Below are 21809 nucleotides of genomic sequence, written 5' to 3' on the forward strand. Positions count from 1 at the left end.
AGGATCCTGAAGACATATCAACAAGATGAATAGCAATAGGACATCATGGGAGTTTTGGTTGATAGTTTAGGTCATTAAATGTAAAAATAAAATAAAATAAAAAAATAAATGAACTAAAATTAAACTAGCTGTGAAGACATTTATGTAACATTGTATTTTAAATAAATGCTGTTCATTTAAACATTCATATGGATGTGGAACAAAATAAAAGTAAGTGATAATTTTATTTTATTTTATTTTTGGATAAATTATTTTGTTCAACACATTAGCTCTGACCATTAAATCATCTTAAAGTGTTATAATAATCAAATTAGATTAAGCTTTATTCTGTGCAAACTATCACTTTAATGTAATATTATTGTTATTTTGATGTATTTGTATTTGAAATTCATTAATAAAAGATTCTATCATTAGCTAGTAGGGCTGTCACTTTTGAACGCATCGAAAACATCGAACACATTGAAAATCGAATTCGAATGGATATCGAATATCATGCAATGTATTCGAATATATTCTAATAACTACGTATATATGAATACGAATATCTTGGCTGAGCTTTCAACATTGTTACGGGAAAGGATTAAGCTGATTGGTTAGTTCTTGTCACATGACCTGCGCTTGCGGCTCTCTGAAAAGTTGAGGTTTTAACTCGATGCGGTGCAGACGCGCCTGGAAAAAATGAGCATTATCCTACATTGGAAATAACGAAAAATGGCATTTTAAAAACCGGATATTTTATTTATGGTTGGATTATGGATATTTCACGTCATGTTCGAATGCATATTCGAATATCGAATAAAAAGTGACAGCCCTATTAGCTAGCACACAGGATATCTGTGTTATCGCACAAAATCAAGTTGCAATTCTAACTGAAAGCAAAACTGTTTTTCCATGTTTAATACTGTAAAGCTGCTTGCTTTAAATCTATACATTGTATAAAGCACTATATAAATAAATGTGACTGGAGGGCCAGATCATGCGCAAACATATCCACATCACTGTTATCAGATGCTTTCTTAACTGCTGCTTTCTCACCACTGTCATTTTTGTGTGTGTGTGTGTTTATTTCTTTATTGAGAGGAAAGTGTGCTGTGCATATTTACATATTCCTCTAAACGCCACACGCAGCAGTGACACTCCAACTCTCATAAGCGCCATGTGTGTCGTCTTTTAATGCATTTGCATACAGGAGAGCTGAATTACAGTCTACAGCGCCTCACTGGTCAAAACGTGTTACTGCATTCCCTGACATTGAGTCATTTGAAATGATTATCTGACAACAAAAATAACAAAACTCATGGATTTTGTTCACAAAATTTCGCCAAGCAGTGGTAAATGTGACCAAACCGCAGAAATTGTAAAAAAAAAACAGGAATGTTCTTACCTCGAGTCTTTGCATGATCTCTCGAATGTCCTCTCCACAGTTGTCGTGCGCGGAAAGCATCACGCACTCGCCACGTTCGTAGAAGATCTTGATGCTCATGACGCCAGACGACCAGCCGATGACGTCCCGACAGGAGCAGTTAAAAATCACATTCTTGGACTCCTCCTCGATCAGCACGATGAACTCGTTGGAAATCCCCAGCAGGCACTCCACGTCCATCGACTGGCCGAAATCCCGTGCTACCATGCTCCACGTGATGGCGCCCACACTGTGGAGATGTGCATCCTTCCGTGGCTTCACTCGCTCTTTCTTCTTGGCTCCTAGCGTGATGAAGCTGAATTTGACCGCAGAGTCCACCGTTGTCGTGCTCACGCAGTTCTCCGCGAGGTCCTTCAAGTACTCCTGCCGCGTGCGGGTCGCCATGGCACGAAACTTCTCCGATTTGTGCGCCGCGTTTTCTCCATTGATCACCTTGGCCAGCAGAAAGTCCCTGAAGACGGCTGACTTGGGAAAGGTCACACCTTTAGGAATGGGAGGGCCGAACGGAGGCACGTCTTTCGATCTGGATACCGCGACACTGCAAAGCGAGGGATTGAATGACCGGTTTAACTAATGCAAAACAATATGAGATGCACTTCACAGATCTGAAAACATTTAAAAGAAATATTCAAATTCAGTGAAAAACTTTTTTAAAGAAAGTTCATGCAAAAATAAAGCATTTTTATATTGTAATTTTATATGCTTTTATCATTTTTATTATTTATATTTATGAGGTAATTTATTTTAAAAGCTAATTTGTTTTTGCTTCAGTTTTAGTCAATTTAGCGAACATTTATCTTTTTTTTAAGATTCTATTTTTTTTTTCTTAACTTTTTTTTTTTCACTTGTAGTTTTTCCATTTAATATTAAATGGAATATAATTTTTTTATATTTAATTTTATTTAAGCTTTTCTAATTTTGTTGAGCTTTTGTAAGTTTTATTAGTTTATTTAAAATAAAAAAATATTTTTTTATGAAATTGCTTTAATGTATTTTCATTAGAATTTTACCTTTTATCTTTTAATTTAATTTGTTAATATTATATTTTAGTATATTATTTTAGTATAAAATATATAATTGTACTTCTGTATTATAAATGTAAATTATTGTATTACTATATTCTAGTGTTAATATTCACCTTTTAAATTTCTTACCATTTTTATTTTAATGTAGCAGAGTAGTTTTAAAAAGCAGTTCCCTGCATGTATGCGACTAATAAATTTATTAATTTGATTTGATTAATTTTCAGTATTTCAGTTTAAACTTATTTCAGGTTTACAAGACAGCATTGCATTTTTTTCATCATTTATTTATTTTATACACATTTTTTTTTATTCCGTTTCATTTTTCATCTTATTTCAATAACCAAAAATACATTTTGATTGTTTTAATTAACAATAACAACATGAGATAAGGAGAGAAGAAGAGAAGATTATCATTCAATGCTGACTTAAAATTAGCTTTGTTCCTCACATAAATCTACAGTATGACTTCACAAGGCTATTGGACTATTTTTTATGGTAATTCTTATATGGTAAATGGAGTTTTTGTCCATTTTGGGGCTTTTCAGCCACTGGTTTCTATACATGAAACAGCTGCAAAAAACAGATTTCTCCATTTGAGTTCCACAGATAACAGAAAGGGATTTGGAAAGACATAATTATTACATAACTTAGTCTTTAATTGCAATAATTAAACGTCTCAAACAGCCTGTGGCACTGCTTTTAAACAGAAGATCAAAAACTACAGGCAATTAAAAATTACAGGGAAGCTAAGCATTGACACATGATTGATTTTAATGTTCTCCAGCATTTAATGCAGGTCCTTAAGCTTCATTAATATTTTTCAGTTCACAGTAACAGACATCAGAGGTATAACAGCTATCATAGCGATAATATTTTACGGTGTAAATCAAAGGCGTCTGGTTCACTTGCCTGTAGCAGACGTTCTCAGTGCACGGATTGTGAACTTTAACGATGACGAACACATGCTGGAAATGAGAGCGGATGTTTTTGGGTGTGAAGGGCAAGGCACCAGGCTCCTGAAACACGATGGTGACGATGTCATTTCCTATGTGCCTCTTTCTGAGCAACTGGTGAGACGAGAAAGAACAGAAGTGAATGGATTCGGCACAGATCAAACAGTATCTTTCGCTTCATAAGCAAGAACAGGAACAGGAAGTGAGGCCTGTTTTCCCTGAAAAAAGGTGAAATTACAATCCAGATCATTCGGCTAATATATACTAAATGAATCCCTGATTACCGAAAAATAACTGAAAATTAGATTTTCAATTCTATTTTATAACCAGGGCCCAAACTTAACACTTGCAGAGTGGAACATAATTGCTAAAAATTTTGAAAAATTAATTAACAACAACTATAATAATGATAATAATAATAATAATAATATTTTTATGTATTCTAAATATTTTTATATATATTTTATGTAATATTATATGCAGAGTGCGATGCATAAAATTAATTTTATGTTAAAAATAAATAAACAAAAACTACATTTATACACATAAATGAAATAAAAAGCTGTAACACTAATATTAACACTACTTCTACTACTAATAATGATAATAACTTTTTGTTGCTAAAAATATGTTTGTCCCCTAAATAAAACCCTCTCCCCTCCAAAAAAAATTTTTTCACAGCAAAAAGAAACAGATGAAAAATATAAGAGTTATTATTAATAAATAATCGGATTCAATGTGCCATCTGGAATCATTTTGGTGCAAAAAAATGGAACAAAAGACGCCTGCAGACGCTGTGAAAGACTACTTAAAATCTCTTAAGCTCATCCATAAGTACAATATCTGAATCTGGAGAGTTTTTTCAGCACATTTCTCTGAGGTATTTGATAAGGCAACGGAGTGAGGAACTCTTAATATTCCATTAACCCCGAGTCTGCCTTTCTCTGAGTGGCCAAGGGTTACAAACAGGATTATGGGTGAGAAGATGAGAGACTGAACTGTGCCCGAGTCTTCTGGAAGCTTACGGACAGGGATTTATTCACTAATCCTGCGCAATCAAATAGAATTGAAGTTGGAGAAGAAAAAGACAGAAAGTCCTCTAATCCTGCCAATCGACTGTCAAGAGACGTAAGTGACAGCGATACGGCTCCAGTCAAGAAACACACAGCTGAAGTCAATGCTTCTGATAGACTATAAACATATTATGCTATTTAAAACATATCAAATTTATTTAAATGGCAATACTTTTTGATGCAGTTAATGCATTTACCAAAGCAGACTTATTTACCAGTTTTAAATCAAATGCCTCAAATACTTTGAGTGTCAAAATACCATTGAATTTAATTTTTTTGTTTTCTTCCTTAAAAAGTAAATGCTTGAAAATGCACATGCATACAATTTAGAAAAAGAAAAGAGAACCTAAATGCTAACATACAGTTCAGAATGAAAATATATGCTGGAAATAATTATAAAATGTTCAAACCTTAAGGTATATAAAAAAGTCAAAAACATATGATCCAAAAAAGGAAGAAAAAATAAAATAAAATAAAATAAAACAAAAAACCTGAGGGGAAAATAATCTAACATACTGTTAAAAAATGGATGAGATAATAATTATAAATACTTCCATATTCATATTTACTTTCACATACTTAGATTCATAAATATAGATTTTAATTTCTGAATATATAAAAAGAAATATATATTAATAAATAAAACAAATAAATAAATACATGCATTAATAAATAAAATAAAATAAAATAAAATAAAATAAAATACAAAATACAAAATACAAAATATCGGGGGTTGAAACAGTTCAAAAAAGGGAGAAAAAATATTTTTGAATATATAATATATATTATATATATATAATTTATAATATATCCAAAGCGACTTACAGAGAATTCAGGCAATACATTTTATTTTTGTAGTATGTGTGTTCCCTGGAAATTGAACCTATGACCTTTTGCGCTGTTAACACAATGCTCTACCACTGAGCCACAGGAACTCTTAAAACTAACAAACTAACTAACTTAATAAATAAGTAAATACTGTGCGCCAAAAGTAACTGACAGACGATGGTAGCATCTGATAACGAGTACATATGATGGTTAATAACATGTACAGTCATTATTACACAACAAATCCCATCAGGCTGCTCAGAGCCAATCACAGCAGAGCTGATTAGCATAAGGAGTGTAAGTGTAGATGAGACGCACCTGCTGTCTGTTGTTGGGAGTGTAGGGCAGGAGTGTGGACACGTGGAACATCAGCTCATAGTCTTTATATGTGGTGTAGAGCGAGTGAGAGCCGGTGGAGTCCGCTGGAACAACACCGCAGAGACAGTCAACACACCACAAACATCCTGTGCTACAGAAACAGCTTTTCTAGATCGTTCTCTGCTGCTCCAGTGAGTATTTACTCGCCGTCACAGTTTCAGTATCTAGTATTTGTAGTGTTTAGTGTCATTTTAGGATTATTGGGATCAGTGTCAGTGTCACATGATCCTTCAGAAATCATTCTAATATGCAGATTTATTATATTACACTGCTGGAAACTGTTGCTTCATATATTTTTGAAACCTGTGATTCTTCTTTTCAGGATACTTTAATGATCAAAAAGAAAAAAATAGAAGAGCATTTATTTAAAACAGACACACTACAGTTCTAAAGTTTAGGGTCAGTAAATTTGTACTATTTCATTGATAACTCTAATAATAAATCATCATATTAGAATGATTTCTGAAGGATCATGCAACAATGAAGGCTGTGGAAATTCAGCTTTGCATCACAGAAATAAATTATATTTTCAAGGATATTAAAATAGAAACCATTATTGTATACTGTAATAACATTTTGCAAGATTACTGTTTTTTTCTGTATTTTTAATCAAATAACTGTAGCACTGATGAGCAGAAGAAAAAAAACATTACGAGTCTTACTGATCCCAAATCAGTAGTGTGTGTGTGTATGTATGTATGTGTGTATATATATATATATATATATATATATATATATATATATATATATATATATATATATATATATATATATATATATATATATATATATATATATATATATATATATATATATATATATATATGTATAGGTTGAATGTAACCCTGGACCACAAAACCAAATTTTTCAAAATTGAGAATTATACATCATCTGAAAGTTGAATAATTAATATTTACAATGATGTACTGTATGATTTATTAGGATCAGACAATATTTGTGATACAACTATTTAAATACAACTATTTAAAAATCTGGAATCTGACGGTGCAAAAAAAGTAAATATTTGGAAAATCATCTTTAAAATTGTTCAAATGAATTCTTAGCAATGCATATTACAAATAAAAAAATTAAATTTTTATATATTTACGGTAAGAAATCTACAAAATATATTCATGGAACATGATCTTTATTTAATATCCTAATAATTTTTGCCATAAAAGAAAAATGTAGAATTTTGACCCATACAACAATATTTTTTTAACTATTGCTACAAATAAGACTGGTTTTGTGCTCCAGGGTCACACACTCACACTCACACACACACACACACACGTCCAGAGTTTTGCTCCAACATTGACCTGCCTGCAGCTTTCTAGGAACCCTTAGACCTTGATTAGTAGGTATATATATATATTCTTTTGTAAATGTGTAAAAGTGCTATTTCTTCCAGCAACAGAGAGAGTGTGCCGTGTCTGAGGCTGATATGCTCTGTGCTGTATGTGGATGGTGTTAGCATTAGCACATACTCTTGTTGTCTAGCTGAGCTCTGTACTTGGTGAAGCCCTTCAGCCGGACTCTCTGACCGAGCAGATCCAGGAACTCGTCCAGCGCCGGCCCGGCGTTCTCGTTATTGTACATCTCCTCCTCTGTGCTCTGACCCGCTTTACAGTACAAGACGCCCACTTTGTGCTGGAAACTCAGCTGCAACACAATCACACACAGAGTACATTTCATTACTGTCATACACTGTCTCCAGATCAGTGCTACAGAGGCTCCTTCCTTCTTTAAAGAGGGATTGTGGGTTATTCAAATAGTTTAAACCAATTAAACCGAATAATGCATGAATATGTGTGTGTGTGTGTGTTTTCTCCTTTGGAAAAATACATTTTCTTGTTTAGTTTGAGGCAGTGTATTTTAGTTATTTAATTATTTATGCACTTTTATAATATTTTTAATGAACTTTTATTTTCATATTCCAGTTTTGATTTTAATTTTAGATTAAACCATTAAATTGTATTCTGTATTTTATATATTTCTAAATTCTAATTGATATTATATATATGTATATATATATATATGTATGTATATATATATATATATGTATGTATATATATATATGTATGTATATATATATATATACATATATATATATATATATATACATACATATATATACATATATATATATATATATACATATATATATATATATATATATATATATATACATATATATATATATATACATATATATATATATATATATATATATACATATATATATATATGTATGTATATATATATATATATGTATGTATATATATATATGTATGTATATATATATATATATATATATGTATGTATATATATATGTATGTATATATATATATATATATATATATATATATATATATATGTATGTATATATATATATATATATATATACATATATATATATACATATATATACATATATATATATATATATACATATATATATATACATATATATACATATATATATATATATATATATATATATATATATATATATATATATATATATATATATATATATATATACATACACATATATATATATATATATATATATATATATACATACATACATACATATATATATATATATATAAAAAAAAAAAATTTTTCATATGTCATGGCATGCCTTAAAATGCTGCCATAGTTGGATGAAAAAATCTAATGAGATCTTCACTTCCAGAAACCTACTGATGCTTTTAGCTGCAGAGGTTGTGTTTCTGCTAAGCCTCGACTGATTCTGTCGTCCCACGAGGAATCACGGTCACATACGAGAGAAAAAAGGGACAGGAAATGGCAAGAAAAGCTTCACTTCTCACGATCGGTCACCGTGGAGTGAGCAGCAGACTCTCGCGCAGCAGTCTGAGGTCGAGCGATACACAGTGGCAGACTGGGGGCATTAGCACATTACGTGAGATAGGTGTTGTTTTTCACACCTGCTTCCCCAGAGGCGGTCAACACCCCCGTTCATCTCCACACTGCCGTTCCTTAAAGGTGAAGCATGTCATTTTAGAGCCACTACAAAATCGCTAAATAACTAGATACAAATTGTGCAGGAGACTGAAGTGGTTTGTGCCAAAATGGTAGAAATAACACATATGAAGTCTGTTCTAATTGATAGCAATTCGACATGTTACCCAGACTCCCCTGCTTCGCTGTAATCTGCATATACACACACATGAGTTTCCTGTTCGACTGGCTCAGACGGGACAATGCTAAAACACAACTCTTTTGGGATGAACCCTTACAAGCTTCTACAGAGAAACACGAAACTGAGATCAATGATGGAATGTTATTCTCTTATGTGAGATTTAACACCTGGGGATTTTTCTGACGACGTCTGATCGTGACAATAATAATAATAAATGAATAAAATAATTCACAGTAAATGTGGCAATTTAATCCACAGTCTGACATTCATGTCATAGGGAAACACCGAGACATTGTGTACAAAAGTTTGTGAAAGTCTCTTACGCTTAGTAAAGCTGCATTCATTTGATTAAAAAAGAACATTAAAATTGTGATATAATATTACAATTTAAAAAAAGTGTGTTCTATGCAAATATATGTTAAAATATAATTTAATCCTGTGATGCAAAGCTGAATTTTCTGCGTCATTCCTCCAGTCTTCAGCATCACACTTCTCTTTAAAGACGATAATAAAGCATCAGTATCCGGTGTTTCTGAGATCAGTTGCAAGGTGATTTTTAGTCACATGACCATGCATTATTTGCATGAACACTTTCTGTTACTTTGGGTTGCAGATATTTTTGGATTGTGAGAAATGCTTTACTTCAATTATTCTTTAGGAATCTTTACACAGCGAGTTAACGCAGAGTAAAGATGCGACGCTGCATTAAACTCAGACTAAGTTATGCCTTTTCTGACCGACAAAGTATAAAATATATCAAAACATATGATAAAAATATTGATCTAGCACACTCCCTGAACATTACAACAAAAAATGTTGCTTATTGTAATAAAACATCAGCAAAAATATTTAATAAAGGACACCATACACAATGGTGAAATGATTTAGTGCAAGTACAACAACAGCAAAGGCTGCACGTCATTAAATAAATACACACTTCCTGCGGTTTTCCACCAAAATAAATTCTGATGGTTAACCGCAGGAAAATTAAGAAAGCCATAAATATTAGTATTTTATTTTACAGTTACAATCCGAAATAAAATTATTATTATTTTTAAAAACTCTTTATTTTACAGTGAAATATTACAATAGCAATATTTCTTATTTTAGTTTGTATTAATTACTATCGTTGTTATTAATAATAATAATTATAATAATAATAATTGTATTCTCTCTGCTGTTTAATGTAGAAAAAATTGGAAATTATTTGTATTTTACATATTACTATTATTGTATTTTCATAAATGCGCTCTAATATTATTTTACAGTGAAATAACACAATAGCAATATTTCTTATTTTATTTGTTGTAGTTTTATTTAATATGATTACTAGTAGCATTAGTAGTATAGTAGCAATAATAATAATAATGTATTTTTATTGATTTTATTATCTTATCTTTTATGATTTTATTCATTTTATTGTTTAATATTAGTTATTATTATTATTTTAATATACACTCACCAAATACGGTCAAATTGTGCAGCTTTACAGCACAAATAATTATTTTAAATTGCATTAAATGTATTTCTTTTTGGGCAATTCTTATCAGAAAAATCACAATTCGATTTTTTCCCCGAATCGTGCATTCCTAATATGCACGCTGGACGATGGTTTACTCGTTCTCTAACACTCACCCCCTGCTCGTCCAGTTTGAGGAGCTGCTCTGGGACTCGGGGTGAGCTGATGGCCAGTCTCAGACACTGGATGTTCAGCTCAGGAACCACATACTCCAGCACCTCCTTCAGCGGGAGACCGCGGGCCGTCCCATGCCTCGCCGTGGAGGGCACAGCGTCCTCCAGAATCGCCCCGCGCAGGGTAGTTAACTGAGAGAAAGAGAGAGGAATCGAACAGTGCATCTATAACACATGCATTAAACACCAAGGACACTTTCCCGCCTCAAATGATCAAAATCACATGACGAGGCTTTGCTAGTCTAATCAATATATATCAAACCTCAAGTACTACATGATACTAATCCAGTCAGTCTATAAGAAAACTCAATACTTTCAATAAAAAATGCATAGATCCATTGGGATATCAAGTTATTTGCAATGAAATGAAAATCTCTTTAAAAGCCCATTCTGAGGTTTTGATTCATGCGAGTATCTAGGCTTCATAATTCAGTGTAATTGAGAACGAGTGCCATCAGAAAGCATGAGGTTTAATGCAACGACGCTTTTGATTAGAGAGAGGAACTGATGCAGACAATATCTGCATTTACTGTCCTCAATAATTATAATAATAATACTAATATTTCACCTCATATTGCATGAAGAAAATGTATTTTATTTTAGGTCTGTCAAATGAAATTTCATTAAAAAAAATCATCCATCCTATAAATAATATTATTTGTACAATTATTATTTAGAAATTATTTAGAAAAAAAAGTATGATTTTTTGGCCGTGACCAAAAATTATTTTTATGATGATTAAGATCATCTTTCCAAACATTAAACAAACAAACAAATAAATATTTCACCTCCTGAAAAGGAAACTTTATTTTTAATAAAGATAATTAAGTTCAACTTAGGTTTAATATTATTATTTAAATTAAATGTAATTAAAGATAATACACACTAAATTAATAAATGAATGAATGAATAATAAATAAATACAATAAAATAAAATAAAAAGTTTATTTTAGGACCATTAAAATCTTTACATTGTGAAATTTTTGAATTGTATGTAAATAAATAAATAAATAAATAAATATATGCACATTTTTCATTATTTGGACAGATTGTTTTTTTGTTTTTTTTTGCAGAAAAATTTAATTATTGGCAATGGATTTCTAGTGGGGATGATACATTTTACTTTTTTACATAAATAAAAACTTAATAGATTTTATAGCTTGTAAGTTTGAAAAAGGGACAGTTTTACCTTCTTATATTAATGTTTAAATGTTTAATAAAACTTAAATGTGAAACCATTTCCAAGCTCATTAATTAATTTAATCTATATATATAAAACAACAAACAATTAGAGATGTCAATCAATACATTTTCTCATTACGCATTAATTAAATAACAGGCTAAATAACAATTAATTCCAAATCCTAGTGTGCATCAACATTAGTTGAGTGAGTGATGTGCTTTCATCAGTACCTGACTCGTCCTGAAGGTGATGCGATGGTTATACTGCGCTGTGTCCTTGTCTTTCCCATCATCCAGCTTCTCTCTCCGTACGCTGATGGCCACCGGACCCAAGTGTTCATCCACGCCGAAGTAGTTCTGGTGCTCTGAGGGTTAAACCACAGGAGAGATATGAGCTCGGGTTCAAGAAGGACAGATAATGCTTTCCAAGAATATCCCACAGAGCGCGGACAGGAAGAGCCCGACAGGAAGTGGCCATTGACAGCCGCTCTAGTGCTAGAGGTCATCTGAGAGGTCACACTGAAGAGATGATAAACACAAGTCTCTATTTCTATAATGAGCTACAGACCAAAGGAAGCAGAACTCTGTCTGTCATACTGGCTTTACATAAGACAGCTATTCACCTTCATACTTTATGATTAAATGGACAACATCAATGGAAATGATTCATGTTTATTGATCCCTGAAATCGTTTTACCACAAAACTTCTGCAATGGAAATTATATTTGTATGACTAAAAGGATGAATCTTAAGTCTGTGAAGAACATATTTCACTTCATGAAAAGAGAATTATATTTTGCATTTGTTTTAAATAATATAAATATATATATATACAGCACAGACCAAAAGTTTGGAAACATTACTATTTTTAATTTTTGAAATTTAGTTTTTGAAAGAAGTTTCTTCTGCTCATCAAGCCTGCATTTATTTGATCAAAAATACTGAAAAAAATGTAATATTGTGAAATATTATTACAACTTAAAATAATAGTTTTCTATTTGAATATACTTTAAATAATTTAAAATAAAAAAAATAAAAAAATAAAAAAATAATTTATTCCTGTGAATTTATTCCTGTGTGAATTTTCAGCATCATTCCTCCAGCTTCAGTGTCACATGTAACATCAGTCGATCACATGATCATTTAGAAATCATTCTAATATTCTGATTTATTATGAGTGTTGGAAACAGTTCTGCTGTCTAATATATTTGATCAATAAAAGGTTCAAAAGAACTGCATTTATAAAAAAAAAATTGTAATAATATATTTTTTTTACTATCACTTCTTATCAATTTAACACATCCTTGCTGAATAAAAGTATTGATTTTATATAAAAAAAAGAAATAAAAAAAATTACTTTTTCTTTCTTTCTTTTTTTTTTTACTTTTTATTCATCAAAGTATCCTAAAAAAGTGTCACATGTTCTGAAAAAATATTAAGCAGCAGAACTGTTTCCAACTTTGATCATGAATCATCATATTAGAATAATTTCTAAAGGATCGTGTGACAATGATCCTAAAAATTCATTTTTGCATCACAGAAATAAATGATCATTTAAAGTATAATACATTTAAAAACAATTATTTTAAGTTGTAATAATATTTCACAATGTTAATTTTTTTTCTGTATTTATGATCAAATAAATGCAGGCTTGATGAGCAGAAGAAACTTCTTTCAAAAATATTAAAAATAGTAATGTTTCCAAACTTTTGGTCTGTACTGTGTATATATATATATATATATATACATTCTGCGTTATAATGGAGAAATGTAAATGTCCTACTAGTTATCTGTGATGTCATCATGCCAATGATGTGGTCTGTTTCAGAGCACATTAGTGTCATATATGAACCATAATCTCTATAGGGGTCCGCCAGAGATTAACAACAGAAATAAAACCCGCCACAGACGAAGCTTAACCTCTTTCTTCTTGATATCCTTTTCAGTAAGCCCCTTTAGAGACAAACATGCATTCGGACCAAATTATGCAACATGATGGACACTGCGTATGACATTGAAACATTGCGATAATGATGCAAAACTCAAATATGTGGGACAACAACAGAAAAAAATAAAAATAAACAGGGATTGAGCAGCTCACTTAATGTGAATGATCTAATATGAAGTTATGATAGAAGCCGTGTCCTGAACGATGGAAGAGATCTGAAACTGTCCTCCACGAACAGGCCTTAAAGGGATAGTTCACCTTTAGCTACCAACATTTATATATTTTTTTCATACTATGGAAGTCAATGAAGACCAGCAATTGAAGGTAAACTATCCCTTAAATCCTCCTCAAAGAGGTTAAAGCACAAAGCTGAAGTAAAGAGTTAAACAACATGACTTTATCAGAACCCTGCTTGAAGATCCAGTTATAACCAGCTTTGATAATAATCAAAAAGGTTTTTTTGATCAGTAAATCATCATATTAGAATGATTTCTGAAGAGCGTGTGACACTGAAGACTGCAGTAATGATGCTGGAAATACAGCTTTGATCACAGGAATAAATTACATTTTACAATATATTCAAATATAAAACTGTTATTTTAAATTGTAATAATATTTTAAAATTTTGACTGTATTTTTGACCAAATAAATTCAGCCTTGGAGAGCAGAAGAGACCTTTAAAAAAAAAAAAAAAAAACCTGAATAGTAGTGTACATGTACTGATTAAGCAGAATCGAAAAACACAAAAATAAGATATATGAAAGATTCAGAGATAGTTTTACATTGGCAATCAGTCAAAAACACAAATATTAATTTTGCAACATGACATTTTGAATAGATATTCGACAAAACAAAGTTAAATGGTAAGATTGTCAAACTGGATTTCAAAATCGGACAGAAAGGAAAAGTCATTTTGAAAGTGGTTTCAACCTGGTATTGGGAACAAAGCACCAAACATAAAAAAAAAAACCACTATGACCACCTTAAACTCTCTGACCTGATAAAAAGACAAAACGTGAAATCTAATTACGACACATCAGTTTGTCAACAACGGAGCAGGCTGAGCTGAGCCATGATTTTAGAAAAGATGAAGCATTAATAACAGTCAAGCATTAATGCAGAGTGGGCATGTCAAGTCTTGCATCCCTGATCATGCAGCATCTTGATCATGAACAGGGGAAAACAGGAGAGGAAGTTAATGGAATCAATGCTTCTCCCTAGGTGATAAAAGCATCATGGAAAGCAAGGTGTGAAAGTGGATAGAGAGACATGTTGACAGGTCTGTCCTTTCCACGTCCCTCTAGAGACGATGATGGGGTGATGATCAGATATGAAAGGTTAAATGGACCTGGCTTTTAGTTTGAAGTAGGGAATGTCAGACTGTCAAAATAAAATTAGTTTCTTTATTAAATAGTTAAAAACCAACATTCATCTTGAAGTAATTTATGCATTCAAGTTATGCATTCCACTGAATTCAATTTAAAGTAATACATTTAAGTTAGGAATAGAATTTACAGTTATGCATTCAAGTTATAGATTCCATTGCATCTGACATAAAGTTCTGCATTCAGTTCAAAGTTGCACATTCCATTTAATTAAATTTAGTTATGCATTCAAGCAATGCATTGCATTTATTAAAACGGATGTTGTGCAATTTAAATCAATTTTAAATATTCAAGTTATGCATTGAGTTTAAAGTTATGTATTCAAAGTTATGCATTAAATCGCACTTGAATTATAATTGAAAAACAAATGCTAAAGCTCCTTTTTAAATCTGCCTTTTGCCATTATTTTAGTTACTCTTCACTGCATAAGCCACATTAAATTACTGTTAACTATTAGTTAGATATTAGCAAAAATGCATTACCAACAGTAGCCTAAGAGTAACTAAATAAATCAATATCTGCCTATTAGTTTTGAATTAACTAATAGCTCACAAAGCCATAAGGATCAATTTTGATTTTCACACTGAAACTCCTTTCCTCTTTAAATAGACCCTAAAATAAATAGTTAAATGCAAGGGACTAATTAGTATCAAATATAAACCTGAACAAATGAAGAAAATTGTCTTTGGTGACACGGCACAGTGGATGATTATCTATTTCCCAACAAAACAAGCTTGCTAAAATTATTTATTTTCATTTGAGCTGAGCTGTAATTGTCTCATTTGCTATGGCTGGAACATGCAAGACACACTCGCAGCTTTCACCCACAGGCCGCGGCTCATTATTCAGCTTAGTTAAACGAGTGAAACCCATTTCTTCATGGGACGAGCTGGAGCAGCTGTTTTCCAGAGCGTAGGAATGGGTAACACAATCCTGTCAGGACTATACAGATGTGCAGACAGGCAAAAAAAAAAACAGTCTGAAAGATGCTGACACATTCTCAGTTAAACACAGATGACATTGTGCAATATAAGTTGAGGTATCATTTGCTTGTTCCATTCCTAGACACGCTGAGGTGTTTTAATGAAGAGCGGTGAGGAGGGGAACAGCTGCACCTCACCCTGTCCATTCTCACATGACAAATCACAGGCCAATGACAGGAGAGCATTCTCACACCTCAATCCTTGCGACAAGTGTTTCTCCTTTCAATATGTGTAACAAACACCATTCCTCACAAAACCTACGATCCCTAAATCGTCAGACCAACATCAGATACTTTTAATGTACACAATATTTTAATATATACACTTCAAAACAAATCAGTTTTCAGTTTCTAATTAGCATTTTGTGGTCTTTAGCAAAGTCCAACCCCCAAAAAACTGGGGGAATTCTGCCATTTTTCTCACCCTCATATGGAACACAAAAGAAGGTAATTTGAAGAATGTCGGTAACCAATAAGCTGACAGTAGCCATTCACTTTCACTATATTTTTCCATGTCATGGAAGTCAATGAATACTGTGGAATGTTACCAACATTCTTCAAAATATCTTTTTTTGTGCTCAACAGAAGATAGAAACTCGTACAGGATTGGAACACTGGTTGAAGATCCTATCTATGAAAATACTAAGGGCCAGATCTACTAAATGGCAAATTAGTGTGATATTGCAATCCCATAAAAGTGCAGATGGTAGTGGAAAGTTTTGAGGCTGATCTGAAACGGAAACTACTACAAATGCAAATGCAAAAATCTCAGCCCCAAAAATAACTCTGTTCATGCCAAAGTCATAAAAGCCCCAACACAACCTTTTGTTGACATCAGCTAGAGAGGAAAGATGCTTCATAGGCAGAGCAAGATTACACAACAATTTGGAATAGCATACATTGATGAATCATCTTAAATAGAATCATGAATGAAAGGTCAATTTAGTTTTCCTGTTGAACTTAACAAACAAGAATCTACCTTGTTTTTCATGCAGAATGCAAAAGGCTTACCTCTCCCGTAGAAATATTTGTGGTAATAATATGCTCCCAGGTCGATGTGCTCGATGATGTACCGCTTGACCTTTTCCCGGTGGATTGGCTGGCTTTCTCGTGGCACCTCCAGTACAGACACACCAGCGTTGGTACAGTGGGAGCTCAACGAGGACTCGAAAGAGCAGTTTTCTACTCCAGCACTGTAGGTGGCGTTATTGGCTCTGGATAGAGATATCTTCCTCTCCCCTTCTCCACCAATCTCATTGCGAAAATGCGGACAACTTAGCACCAATCCATTGCTCTTCCCATCCCCCTCATCCGCATCCAGGTTCTCCTTGGGATTGAGGTCTTCCCGACTTCCTAGCGGCGATTCGAACATGGATGAAGGTCCAGTTGTATTCCCACCTACTTGTCCACCTCCTGGGACTTGGTATTGGGATGCGGCAGAAGCTCCAGTGGTGGTGTTTTTCCTCTGGCTGAGGCTTACGCGATTTGCCACCGCTTCGCTGATGTTGAAGAGGACACTTTGGACGTCATAGTGAGCGAAGCACTTCTGGAAGTTGAGCGGCCGGCGGTCGTCCTGCTCGGTTGAGAGCCGCAGACCGTCGTTCTCACACTTTATAGTCCTCAACTTCCTGAAAAGCGATGTCTCGGATGATTCAGACTTAAGGCGATGCATAAAGGACTTCTCTCTTTCCCGGCTGTAGAGGAGGGAGCTATCCACGTAGTCGTAGCCGGAGATGCGGACGATCTCGCCGCGAGCTATTTGTGCAGCGGTCTGCAAACTTGGGGAGAGGGTTGTGTCATAGTGAAGGAGCTCTGGGAAGCCGGCAGGTGGGGCGCTGCGATGATCCAAGTTATCAATTCGATATCCTCGCAACATAGTAAAGAACCCATCATTCCCAAGACCCTGACGGTCAATCGAGGATGTGCTGCCGTACTCCCGATGCAACGAGGCCCCGGTGTTGGGGTTGACAGCGTTCTGGTCCAATATGTCCTCCGCATCGATGTCGCTGATGGTCACGTCACTGTTACTCCGTTGGCGAATGGGATGCAGTCCCTTCAAAGGAGATAGACTCAAAAGGTCACTCAGGGAATATTTTGTATCCGAATAATCAGGCTCCAATGATGCTTCACCCAAATCCGTGATCTCCACACTCTGGTCTGGCTGTCCGTTCTGAAAGGCCGTAATGACAGTCTCATAGTTGGGTCCGCCTCGGCTTTCCCAACCCTCCTTTTTCGGGGGCCAATCTGTCGCCCTAGCCCGCACCCCCATTTTAGGCATAGCAGGTGTCCCATTCGTTTTGCCACCCCCTTCCAGCTTGCCCTGCGTGTTGCCTGCCGGATGTCCCATACTCCCATTTAATGCTTTCAGCTTCCTGCTAAACAATTCCTCAGATGACTGCATGACGTCAGAGGAGGCCTTAAGCGATGGAAGATTTGTTTTATCACCGATACCCACGACTCAAGCTCATATCCTACTTGCAGCTGCTTGGGAAAGCGAGAAATCAAGTCCCCTTATTGCTTACATTGTCATGGGTCACCCATTTGAGTCCCAGGCCAGCAATCTCAACGAGTTTCAGAGTCGTCCTAGAGGGAGTAAGCCCACATAAAGGGCCACCCTTCACTACAAGTCCATTTTTCTCCAGAAGTGACCAGTTTGATGAAAGACAGGCAGCATTTGGGGGTCACGGATGGCTGGAGCATCAAGGAGCAGAAGGGGTCAGTTGAAACAGCTCTCCTTTCACAGAGCTCAGCTAATTTAGGGCAACAGCTGGAGGAGAGTGATCTGTTGGGAGCAAGGAGAAAAACAAAAGCAATGGAAACTGTTAGACAAGTGGCAGGGTGTGTAAGGTGTAACAGGCACGATCACAAAGAGATCTTTCAGAAATATGATTGCCAATTTCTTTTGCTTACTTTTATTGGCCAAATAGGGGTTAAAATCAGTCTTGTTAGCCATACAGAAGGCTAAACCTAAGGGAAGGATCAATGGTTTTAAAAATGGATTATGTATTAGGCAAGGAGAACATGCTACTTTCATGCCACAATTATTCACACCGGAGTACTGGGGTCATAAATTGCAATGCATATATTACATGTACAACTATAAATGCATAAAGCACATACACACACATATATATAGAAAAGGCTTAAAGGTTCCCAGTGGGGACTCCAGCATTTGAACTTCACTTCTGCACGGCTGTGCGGCTCACCATTTGTGGGTTGGGAAGGTGCCACTGATGACCTTAATGGGTTTTTTGTGTTCATGAATATCGGCTGCATGCCTCATTCATGCATCCATATATATATGTGCTATAAAGAATCATGTAATATGACCTGACATTGCTATGAGTCCACAAAAAACCTGGTAAATCCATTATATAGCTTGACCTGCAATGTAAATGCTATGAGCCTTTTTGTGAACTGAATCTAAAACACTGAATATAAAGGCCAATACTGAATACTGTTAATGATAATGATAATATTAACAATATTACAAAGGTTTGGTTAAAGCCTTTTTGATTAGTATGGAGCACATTTTGAGATGACTTGCAAATACAGGTTTTGGCCAAATTCACAGCTGGTGTACAAAAGACAATCTTTATGTTTTTACATTTTAAATGTGTTTTATTTAATTAATAATAAAAAATGACCAAATTATTTGCAATCTAATATTTGAATAAGTCACAACATATTTTGCCCTGCTGTAAAAAACAAAATGCTGAATACAGCCTAAGATCGATGGCTGATTTTGGCCGGTCTTCCAAGACTGTATACTAGTTTTAGATGGATTTGACCACTTCTTTAATTGGTCAGGCTGGTCAGGCCGGGAGACCACCTGACCAACCAGCTAAAACCAGCTTTGCCAGACTGGGAGGGCAGCGAAAACAAGCTATGTCCAGCTTAAACCAGCTAAGACCAGTCAACCAGCTTAGGCTAGCTGTAGCTGTTTGTTTGTTCGTTTTTTCAGCAGAAAAGAGCACAAATTAATAAAATGGCATTATTGTGGCAGAATTTACAAAAAATGTCTTTACAAATCACATTTTTTTATTTTTCCATATCATTTAACAAAAGCCTAACATAACTAGAGAAAACTAGGGATGCACCGAAATGAAAATTCTTGGCCGAAGCCAAACAAAATGAAACTGAACAGAAGGCTGAAGACCAAACAAGGTTTTTCACATTTTCACAAAACGTGCTTTTTACGATTTTGTCCTGCTTTTCAAAAAAAAAAAAAAAAAAAAAAAAAAAATTACAAAAATGTACAAATATTTGCTTAACACTGAACTTTTTTATATATATATTCTAGCAGAAATTATACCAACAAAGCACAATTTAACTTAAAATTAAAAAGTTAGTAAAAATATATTTTTTGGCAATTTTCTAGACATTGAGGCATTTTTTACTGTACAAATAAAGGCAGCTTTGCTGAGCAGAAGATACTTCGTTTAAAAAATTTAAATATATTACAGATTCCAGTTTAAACACTATGTTTAAATGTTATAATAAATGTATTAATAAAGCTGTTGTAGATAATTATTTTTATAATTATTGTTGTACTTTTTATTTTATTTTACAGAACAACAGTAAAATTACAATACTATCATTTATGAATGTAGATGGTGTTGTTGGTTTCTGTCTGCTTTTATTTTGGCAGAAACCCGCAGGAAGATCTCAGTGCTTCTTTTTGTTGACAACAGCATGCAGATTTGTCACATGCCTTTCAAAAATTTTACAAAAATGTTACTGAGCAACAGTACAATTCAGCACAGATTTTCCTCATGCTTCGGACTGTGAACACTGGCTCCGCGAGCTCGTGCAGTGAGTCAGAATACATGCAATCTGTGCGTGCATTAGAAAATATAACAATCTGACATGTATTTACTAATTGTTTGAGATCATTTTCGTGATTTCAATCATCATAGAGTAGCCCTAACCACCAGCATCAGACACCATGCAGCAGTAAAAAGTCTCTCGCTGTCTGTGCCTCATGCTTATAATGATGGTATCACATGTTAATTTGAAGAACGACCATGGTGCATGTCCAAAAACAGGCTAAAAGTGACATTGTTGTAAGTAAACTTTTCAATATTACATTGTGCAATTTCTATGTGAATCTTAGAACAGCTGAAATGAGAAAACGAGAACAGCTAACATCATTTTCTGATTGCATTGGTTTTTAATTGCATTGACTTTTCCTAGACAGCTTCCCCTTGGACTGTCCTTCACAACGATTTTGGATCCCAGTGCTGTAACCTAACTAACTGTTTTCACATTGAAATGCAGCAGCAGCAAAAGTGCTTCCTGAAATAACAGGCTTTTCTAAAAGGATGAGCAAGGACAAAACAGAGGAGCTCCGATTACGTAATCCCTTTTCACATTGGGACACAATCATTAAGACACACACACACACAGCAGGGTCACTGAGAAAAACCATGTCCTCAAAACATTCAAAGACTATTGAACTGTGACTAAAAGTGTTTCCTTCAATATAACGAGACTCTAAATAAGCTGCTGAATTCCAATAGAAAGATTCTTCCACAAAAGCTCTTCACAAATCTAAACGCCTGAATCCAAATGATGTCTAAACAGAGCCGTTCATCTAAGAAAACCACATGCTAGAAACCCTGCCAATGATTTCCTAAGGCTTTTTGTGAAGGCTGTGATGTTAGAACACTTTCTCCTGGAGATGTTAGTCACTTAGCAGATGCTTACGTCCAAATAAATCAAAAAATGATAAACACCACCAGCAATTCATTACACAGGGGCTAATAATA

At 34.0% G+C, this 21809-nt stretch overlaps 1 protein-coding gene across 3 annotated transcripts in view; it reads right to left on the reverse strand.

The window, feature by feature from the left end:
• LOC128025871 (signal-induced proliferation-associated 1-like protein 2) overlaps nucleotides 1-21809 on the reverse strand; it is a 105001-nt gene that overhangs the window by 42461 nt on the left and 40731 nt on the right. For all 3 annotated transcript variants that reach the window (XM_052612447.1, XM_052612446.1, XM_052612448.1), the window contains exons 2-8: nucleotides 17050-18820; nucleotides 11955-12088; nucleotides 10485-10673; nucleotides 7168-7342; nucleotides 5621-5724; nucleotides 3358-3515; nucleotides 1385-1961 (exon numbers count right to left, since the gene is read on the reverse strand). In XM_052612447.1, the coding sequence (XP_052468407.1) occupies nucleotides 1385-1961; nucleotides 3358-3515; nucleotides 5621-5724; nucleotides 7168-7342; nucleotides 10485-10673; nucleotides 11955-12088; nucleotides 17050-18439 (2727 nt within the window). In that variant the 5' untranslated portion in view covers nucleotides 18440-18820. The remainder of the gene's footprint in view (nucleotides 1-1384; nucleotides 1962-3357; nucleotides 3516-5620; nucleotides 5725-7167; nucleotides 7343-10484; nucleotides 10674-11954; nucleotides 12089-17049; nucleotides 18821-21809) is intronic.

Source organism: Carassius gibelio, chromosome A13 (genome assembly GCF_023724105.1).
Source record: "Carassius gibelio isolate Cgi1373 ecotype wild population from Czech Republic chromosome A13, carGib1.2-hapl.c, whole genome shotgun sequence".
Taxonomy (NCBI): Eukaryota; Metazoa; Chordata; class Actinopteri; order Cypriniformes; family Cyprinidae; genus Carassius; species Carassius gibelio.